Genomic DNA, 9737 nt, shown 5'->3' with positions numbered 1-9737 from the left:
CTTACTGTGCTTGTGTATATTACTTAATCTGTTTAAAAAGGGAAATAATATTCATCTTTGCGGTATTATTATGTTTTTGCTTACATTTTAGCTTGTGGCATGGATATTGCCTCCTGCTTTTTTATACGTGTGGATGATGGAAGGGTGGATGCCCCAGTTCTTCAAAGCCACAAATGCTACACATTTATTTTGAAAACCACCTCTTCGCTGCCTGTTGGATCTTTCTCACCACGGCTGGCTTGAAGCAGCTGCGATGCGCCACATCGGAGATGCTCTCAGGTCCATCAACACAACCCAAACAGAAGTACATCGTTCCATGATTTGGCCTGAACATGTTATTTAACAATTAGACAATATTGATGAAGAAATGCACAAGAAATGTATGGTCATAGATAGTCCTTTACTATTTACTGTTATCTTGCTAAAAATTATAATAAAAGAAGAAGAAAAAATGTCCCTTTGCCATCAATTAATGTGTGACTGTATAAAATGAAGATTATGATTTTCAGAATCTTTTATTCCAAAAGGCGTATCATACTAGTAGTACATGTAGATTAACTGTACTAAGGCCCAGAGACATTAGAGTAAAAGTACCTCGAAATGTAGAGCGTGAGTACAGTTACTTTCAACTATTGATGATGGGTCAAAAGAGCAATTGTTAACCCTTTCAAAGCTCTCACCAATAGTGAAATCAAAAGGTGTTCATCTTTTTGAGTTTCTTCATCGCCCCTCCGAGGACACAGAGCAGGTGTTACAGACTGATGGAGAGTAAACTAGTACAACAGAGTACTTTGTAAAGATTACCCCAGAATGTGATCCTTTATATGATGTTGAGCACTTGTCACTCTATGTTGTGTGAATATTCCTCTGGTGGAGATGACTCTCCGTTCACCAGCAAAAGTCAAAGAAACAAAGCCTCTTTCCTTTCCTTTCCTTTCCTTTCCTTTCCCTCCTGCCTCCTAATCTCCGCGGTGGAAGTCAGTCAAACTTACGTTTCTGCATCCGAGCAGCTGCTGTTTTATTCCTTTTCTTAACTCAGTATCTTCCCAGGATTCCAGCAGTCATCCTCATGAACACCATGAACCAACAGTATAAGGAAAAGGTGCGTCCCTGCATTGACCTCATGGACTCTCTTCGCTCTCTGGGTGTAGAGAAGGACTTAGCGCTGCTTGCCATCGGCGTGATAGGAGACCAAAGCTTCGGGGAAGAGCTTTGTGTTGGAGGCGCTGTCAGGGGTGGCTGTGCCAAGAGGCAGTGTCAAAGTCAGCTTTATTGTCACTTCTTCCATTTGTGCAAACATACAGAAGATCTGAAACTACGTTGCTCGCTTGTCCAACATAAAGTGATTGTAGTAAACTCTCTGAAAATCAATAATATGATGTGCAGACTCAACATTTAGATTCCAAAATAACTAAATATATATATATATATGTCTGTTTTGCTGCGTTATCACTGATCTAAACCCTTTTACATCAAAATAAAGCTGGAACCTTTAAAAGTTGTCTGGTTCGACCCTTTGTTTTGTGAGTGATGTAATAACTCAAAAGGATGGATACATTGTGTCGCCTTACATTACACAAAGTGCAATTGTTAGAATGAAAAAAAAGACCATCAGTATTATATGTCATTTTAAAGCTGCGGTCATTGACTTTGGTCATCGGGCACAAGAAACACAACGAGCTGGAAAGATAATTTCTGGTTTTATAATGTTCTTTTTTAATTTTAAAAAGCCAAAAGAGCAGGGTTTTTTGCTGACCTTGGAGCACAACATCCCTGGTTTGAGTTCAGTTTGGACATCTTTCTTCATCTTGTTTACCGAGGGAGTGTTCAGTTAAGGGCTCAGTATGCTTGAAAATAACTAACTTGTAGGAAATATTACCCAACCATATCAATGGGAACTGCCACATTTATGGGCGGGGTGCAAAGCCTGGTGTTATAGCCCCCTCCTATCCAAGTGCCTCCTCAATGGCTGACACAGTGACTGTGAATTAAAATATATATAAAACAAATCATTCAAATGAGATTAACAGCTTACATTTTCAGTCAGTAGATATACATTCCCACTTTAATGAAGACAGTTTCATTGTTATGATTCTATCAAGCACATGGGTTTCTTTTTCCCCCTCATCATAGTCTTCACTAATTCAGGCTTTGTGACAAGATGTCCTCTCGAACTGAAGATCAAGAGAAGGAGAGAAGGAGAGGAGTGGTACGGGAAGATAAGCTACCAGAACCATGAAGAAGAGATAAAAGACCCTGCACACGTGGATAGCATGATTAGAGAAGGTACATTATACGCAGTTATGTAATGCTACTATAAAAGACAAGTATTGATGGAGCTACTGATTCTTTGAGATTTCAGTGATCAACACTTTCTCCCTGTAATTGTCAAACATCAGGTCCTCTCTCTCCAGCTCAGAATAAAATGGCCAGGGTCTGGGAGGGGATCAGTGATGACCTCAGTCTAGAGATCGCCTCTCCTGATGTTCAAGACCTGATGCTCATTGACCTGCCCGGCATCACCAGGGTGGCTGTAAAAGGACAACTGGAGAACATTGGAGAGCAGGTATTCTAGTTCAGGGCCCCCAAAACACACTGTCAACAGTTTCATAGTGAACATTTATTTAGTAGAAAGTTGAAAGGTAAAGACAAGGAGATCTGTGGTAGTGATTGTGTAGTTCTATGATTTATAACTTCAGTGCTCTGCACTGGCTCCCTGTAAAATCCAGAATCAAATTCTTCTCCTCATCTACAAAGCCTTGATTGGTGACGCACCATCATATCTTAAGGATCATATTGCCCCACTAGAGAGCTGCGCTCACTAAATGCGGGGCTACTTGTGGTTCCTAGAGTCCTAAAAAGTAAGATGGAAGCCAGAGCCTTCAGTTATCAAGCTCCTCTGTTATGGAACCAGCTTCCACTTTCAGTCCAGGAGGCAGACAGTCACCACATTTAAGAGTAGACTTAAGACTTTCCTCTTTAATAGTGCTTATAGTTAGGGCTGACTCAGGTTTTCCCTGGTCCAGCCCTTAGATATGCTGCTATAGGCCTTTAGGCTGCTGGGTTTTAGGATATACTGAGCACCTCTCTCTTCTTCGCTCTCTCCTTTACGTCTCTTCATTGCACATTACTAACTTTACTTCTTCCCTGGAGTCTTTGTGCCTTCTCGCCTCACAGGGTCCATTGGACCTGGCTGTGTCTGAATTCAATTAAATTCAATTCAGTTTATTTTGTATAGCCCAATATCACAAATTACAAATTTGCCTCAGAGGGCTTTACAATCTGTACACATACGACATCCCTGTCCCAGGACCTCACATCGAATCAGGAAAAACTCCCCAAAAATAACCTTTGACAGGGAAAAAAGGGAAGAAACCTTCAGGAGAGCAACAGAGGAGGATCCCTCTCCCCGGATGGACAGAAGCAATAGATGTCATGTGTACAGAATGAACAGCATTTACAAAGTTACATAAACACATTACATGAATATGACAATGTATGAATGGAAATCCAATCCATGAAACAGAAGGAGGTAGAGAGGAGGGGGCGGGGCATCAGCAGGGCCAACGCGGGAGGCCGGCTCACCAGGCATCAGACACCTCCAGGTCCAATGGACCCTGGACCTGTGTCTGAAGCTGGTCCTGACTCCTTGCCCCTGCTTCCTGCAACAAGCCCCTGGCCCTGCCTCCTTCCCAATGGCCCTGCCTCCTTCTTTGTGCTTCCTGCCTCAAGGGCCTGGCCTCATTGGTTCGGCCTCTTTCGCGATGGCTCCTGCCTGGTGTGCCGGCCTCCTGCCTCCGTGGCCCTGCCTCCTGCCATGCCCCCCCCCCCCCCCCTCTCTTCCTCCTTCTGTTTCATGGATTATGGAGGTCTGGATTGTGGTCCATGCCTACTACTCATTATTCATAAATATTCATTGAATGTGTTGTGACTCTGTAATGCTGTTCATCTATACACATGACATCTATTTTCCTGATCCGATGTGAGGTCAAAGGTCAGGGATGTCGTATGTGTACAGATTTTAAAGCCCTCTAAGGCAAATTTGGAATTTGTGATTTGGGGCTATACAAAATAAACTGAATTGAATAAAAACTGGAATTAATTTCAGATAAATACACTAATCCAGAAGATTATAACAAAACAACAGATCATCAACTTGGTGGTGGTTCCATCCAACGTGGACATAGCAACCACACAGGCTCTGAAGATGGTACAGGAGGTGGATCCTGATGGAAACCGGACTTTGGGTAAATGGGGCTGATTCTAGAAGAGGACCACTTGGACCAGTTACTTGACCTTTAGTTAGTTCACTGTCTCTTTGTCTTTCTAAGGCGTCGTGACGAGACCTGGTGGACAAAGGCACAGAAGAGTCGGTGGTTGAAATTGTCCGTAATTTGGTAATTCAACTGAATAAGGGCTACATGATTGTCAGATGCAGGGGTCAGAAGGAGATCATGTGTCTCTTACGGAAGCAACAAGAAGAGAAAAGGCCTTCTTCAACGATCATGTGCATTTCAAGTGAGTTCAATATTTTTGGGTAATTATGCAAACTATAATTTGCAGTTTGACTGGTTGTGTACTTTATACTCGGTCATGTTTTATTTTTGCTGCAGATTCTCTACAAGGAAACCATACTACTGTTCATAATCTGGCAGAAAAACTCACCCTTAAGTTGATGCTTTATATCAAGATGAACACTTCTCAGTGCTTCACCATAATAATTCACTACAGATCACTTTGCCCGTTTTAGGTGTTAAAGGTTTGACACGTGTGATTCACAGAGGTCTCTGCCTCGACTGAAAGACCAGATAGAGAAGAAACTAACAGAGACTCAGGCAGAGCTGGACAGCTTTGGCAGTGGACCCCCAGCTGATGCAGCGGAGAGACTGAGTTTCACGTCTCATAGGCTCCATTGGACCTGGAGGTGACTGATGCCTGGTGAGCCGGCCTCCCGCGTTGGTCCTGCTGATGCGCCCCGCCCCCCCTCCTCTCTACCTCCTTCTGTTTCATGGATTGGAGTTCCATTCATACATTGTCATATTCATGTAATGTGTTTATGTAACTTTGTAAATGCTGTTCATTCTGTACACATGACATCTATTGCTTCTGTCCATCCGGGGAGAGGGATCCTCCTCTGTTGCTCTCCTGAAGGTTTCTTCCCTTTTTTCAATGTCAAAGGTTATTTTTGGGGAGTTTTTCCTGATCCGATGTGAGGTCCTGGGACAGGGATGTCGTATGTGTACAGATTGTAAAGCCCTCTGAGGCAAATTTGTAATTTGTCATATTGGGCTATACAAAATAAACCTGAAACTGAATTGAAATTGAAAATATATTCAGAGCAGTTCAGAGTATACGGCCTTCGTGGAGTCGGTGAGAGGGGTCCGGGAAAGGGCGCCGCCTGCCGACTCCATAGTTCTCGAGTGTGCTCGAACTATCGGGATATCAAACTACTCAGCCTACCTGGGAAAGCTTATGCTAGGGCGCAGGAAAGGAGGCTCCGGGACTATGGGGTGCCAGACCCGTTGCAAGGGGCTGACGACTGTAGTAGGAGCTGTGTTTGTATCTTAAACACATTTTATTCATTAAATCAGATATGTTCCCAGTGTTCTTTTTTTAATCTCTCGTAAGAAAAGTCCCCATGTCTCTTTTACTCTTGATGGCGGTGACACAAGAAGCAACATCCAGGGTCTCCTTGACGAAGGAGCAGATGAGAAGGATGGAGGACCACAGGCCCAGATGAGAAGGATGAAGGACCACAGGACCAGATGAGAAGGATGGAGGACCACAGGACCAGATGGAGAGCGGCGGTCGCCTTTCCTTCAGTGGGCAGAGTAAGTAATCCCTCTTCAAGACTACAGAAGTATCAGTCATATGATTCCATTATTGGAGGCCAGATTCAACACAACAATGTAAAGGCTGTGTAGTTGAGTTCAATAGTAATCATCTCTTGTGTTTGTGTCTCACAGGGCAGGACTCCTCTGGGCTTTTGTCTCACTCTTGGGGCAGCTGAGGGTCGACGTCAATCAACCCGTTAACCCAGGACAACCCAGACCCACAGCAGACCTCTGAACCCCTCTCAGCACCCCAGAGAGTCCGAGACTCCCCACCCCATCCACAAGCCGAGAGGGTCCCATCTCTACTAACACAGAGGACATAGTTTGTTTCCATCTGCTTCTTCTGTGCTGATGGGTTCAGGAAGAAAAGAAGGAAGGAAGGAAGGAAGGAAGGAAGGCAGGCAGGCAGGCAGACAGACAGACAGACAGACAGACATGAGACATGAGATGTCGCTCGCTACAGTTCAGTCAACGAACGCTCGGAAGCTTACTCAAAGCTTTACACTTCCGTCTGGGCGCACTCACACGCACGCACACACACACAGACACACATAGACACACACACACAAACACACACAGGAAACTGTCAGCAGCTGTTTGCATCTGCTCAGAAATCAAGGAGAGAGACGGTTCAGGCTGAACGAGAAATAATACTTCTAAATGCTTTTAAGTATTTCATTTGTCACATAGAATACATTATATTCATGTAAACATAATTCCACCGTTTAACTACTGACTAGCACAATAAAATAATAGTCTTTATATTAGAAACAATATTGTAGTGGCCATTTGGCCAACAAATCAAAAACAAACATAAATCAAATTGCCACTGACGCACCATGGGTTTGTGGTTTAGCCAAAAGAAAGCATTGTCCATTCAGGATTCCGTTTTTCTGATAATTTATTTAACTAAACAAAACAAGCAAACAAACAAAAGAACAAAGGAACTCCTAACGCTGCCTCTCCTGCGCTGGTAAAAAACCATAGGCCTACCCAGGTGCATGCTGGTCCTGTACCTGCTTACTCCTACATATAACCACAGGTGCCCACAGTGTTACCCAATTAACGAACAAATGAACAACCAAAAGACTAAACATATCTAGACAACAACAATAAAGAATTAAACTAAACTAAAAACTATCACAAGAAAAAAGCTATTCTAATATATCAAAACATCTAACCTAAATAAGCAAACAACCTGAATGATTAAACAATACTACTTGTCAATAAAACAACTAAATACTAATATCAATTAAATAGCTCCAACATTCCGGCCCCTAATTGTGCATACAATCACAATTACATACTATTCTCAAACGGAGCTATTCCTGCAACATACAATTCAATGGCAAACTAGGAAATATTAGGGACTATTTTATGTGCCATGCATTTAACCTTAAGTGAATCTTCTTGATGAACCTACAAAAAGAAAAATGAGAGAAAATAGAGGTAGAGAATGATAGAGGTAGAGAAAGCATTAGTCCATGATGCTAAACTGCTGCTTCCAATAGCAGACAGAGCTTTGTCACCGGCCTCTCTAGAATGCTTGTTCTTGTTTGAAGCCGCACAGAGCGCACCAGACCCTTTGCATCTGATCTTACATCCAACACTTTTCTCATCATCCAAAATCCTCTTGGAGCTGTGGAGTCCGCAACAAGAACTATGTCTCCAATAGTGAGGCTTCTTCTTGGCCTTGTCCATTTTTGTCTCTCTTGCATCATTGGTAAGTACTCAGAGATCCATCTCTTCCAAAACAGTTCAGCCATGTACTGTATTTGCTTCCATCTTTTCCTGATGTATAGATCATCTTTATCAAACAATCCTGGTGGTATGATTGGTTTTCCCTTTAAAATTAGAATGTGGTTTGGTGTGAGAGCTTCAAGGTCATCTGGGTCGTCTGACACTCTTGTAATGGGTCTATCATTTAGTATTGCCTCAACCTCACAGAAAATGGTCTGGAGCCCTTCGTCGTCCAGAGTTTGCTGTTGAAGAATTGAGGTGAGGACACTTTTCACTGAACGAATCAGGCACTCCCAGATGCCACCTTGATGGGAAGCTGCTGGAGTGTTAAAGTTCCATTGTATGCCCTCCTGGACCAAAGACCTCTGAATTTTGCTATGATTCACAACAGCCAGACTTTCCTTCAGCTCTCGGTTGGCTCCAACAAAGTTTGTGCCGTTATCAGTCCTGATGGAGGCGACTGGACCTTGTCTGCAGATGAATCTTCGTACTGCATTTAAACAGGAGTCTGTATCCAATGTATAAGCCACTTCCAAGTGGACAGCACGACTGGTAAGACAGGTGAAAAGTACTCCATATCTTTTAAGAAGACTTCTTCCTCGCTTAACATTGATGGGCCCTAAATAGTCAACTCCAACATTTGTAAAAGGAGCTTTGTCAGGCAACACTCTCTTCTCAGGCAAGTCTGCCATCTTCTGTTCAAGCTTTCCTCGGTTGCGTCTACAAATAACAGTCAGATATGACTTTCCTGGCAGCAGAGTTTGCATTAATGATCCAGTACTTTTGCTGTAACCTGGACAACATGTGATTTCTTCCTGCATGTCCCAGCTGATGATGGATATGGCTCAGAATGAGTTTGGATACATGCAGATCTTTTGACAAAATGACTGGATGTTTGGATTCTGCTGGCAATGCTGCTCTACTCAACCGTCCTCCAACTCTGAGGAGGTCATCATCCATGACTGGGTCCAGTTTGTACAGTGGACTTTCTTTGGGGACGTTTTTACAGCCACCCTTGAGTGAGGCAATTCCAACTGTGAACTTGTGTTTTTGTACGTATTGAATGATTGATTTTTCTGCCTTTGTAAGATCTTCAGGAGCTAGGCTTTGTCCCTCGAGTGACTTTAAAGCTCTGAATTCTTCTTTCCACTTCTTGTTCCTGAATCTTTATATTGTCCTTTCTGAGGCCTGCAGAAGCACAAAACTCCTTTCTCTTCTGTCTCAATAACAAGAGCATTTCCTTGACCTTCAGAAACCAAGCCACAGATCTTTTTAGGCTAATCCAAGATGAAAAATAAGAGATCAGGTGGTTGGTGGAATTCTCCAAGTCCTTGATGATAGCATTCACCATTAAGTCCCTTTTGACTTCTAGGTCATCTGCTGAAATCGCATCAAGATCCACCTCTAATTTAGGCCACGCCTCCTTTGACTTGAATAGAAACTCCGGTCCTTTTATCCATCTCCTGCTTTTCAGGAAATCCTCAGCTCTTAATCCTCTTGATGCTTCATCTGCTGGATTCTCCTTAGAACCCACATATCTCCACTGATCCACATCGGCCGCTTCTCTGATAAAAGCGGTTCTGTTTGCCACAAAAGTGTGGAATCGCCTGGTTTCACTGGGGATATATTTAAGAACAGTTGTACTGTCAGTCCAAAAAACTGACTTCTGAAGTTTAAATTGCAACTCCTTCCGAAGCATTTTATCAACTCGAACAGCAAGAACTGCGGCTGTGAGTTCCAGTCGAGGAATTGTAGTCTGCTTTAGTGGAGCCACTCTGGCCTTTCCCAAGAGAAATGCAACATGTACTTTACAGTCTTTTTCCAATCTCACATAGGACACAGTTCCATATCCAACTTGACTGGCATCAGAAAAGTGGTGAAGTTGGGCTGTAGCAGGGTCTCTAAAGTCTCTGGGTTTAATACAGCGGTCCACTTTGAACTCAGACATCCTTCGGAGGTCCTCAAGCCAATTAGACCATTGCTCAGAGAAGGAGTGGGGAATAGCGTCATCCCATCCCAAGTTTCTCTTACAAAGCTCCTGCAGCAAAAGCTTGGCTGGCATACTAAATGGGGATAGAAATCCTAAAGGGTCATAAAGTGAGCTGACCACTGACAAGATGCCTCTTCTGGTATGTGGCTGTTGTCGTAATGAGGTCCTGAACT

General features: G+C 43.2%; 1 protein-coding gene across 1 annotated transcript; it reads left to right on the top strand.

Annotated features, from left to right (window-relative positions):
* The first annotated feature begins 1078 nt into the window (after positions 1-1078).
* Positions 1079-6010, top strand: LOC117742903 (interferon-induced GTP-binding protein Mx-like). The gene is given in 7 exon segments (XM_034550554.1): positions 1079-1198; positions 1200-1254; positions 2134-2286; positions 2415-2566; positions 4109-4247; positions 4345-4518; positions 5967-6010. Coding segments are annotated over 7 exon segments (837 nt in total).
* The last annotated feature ends 3727 nt before the right edge of the window (positions 6011-9737 follow it).

Source organism: Cyclopterus lumpus, chromosome 14, assembly GCF_009769545.1.
Source record: "Cyclopterus lumpus isolate fCycLum1 chromosome 14, fCycLum1.pri, whole genome shotgun sequence".
Classification (NCBI taxonomy): Eukaryota; Metazoa; Chordata; class Actinopteri; order Perciformes; family Cyclopteridae; genus Cyclopterus; species Cyclopterus lumpus.
Note: the sequence above shows the minus strand (reverse complement) of the source record. Positions and strands in the feature narration are given on the sequence as shown.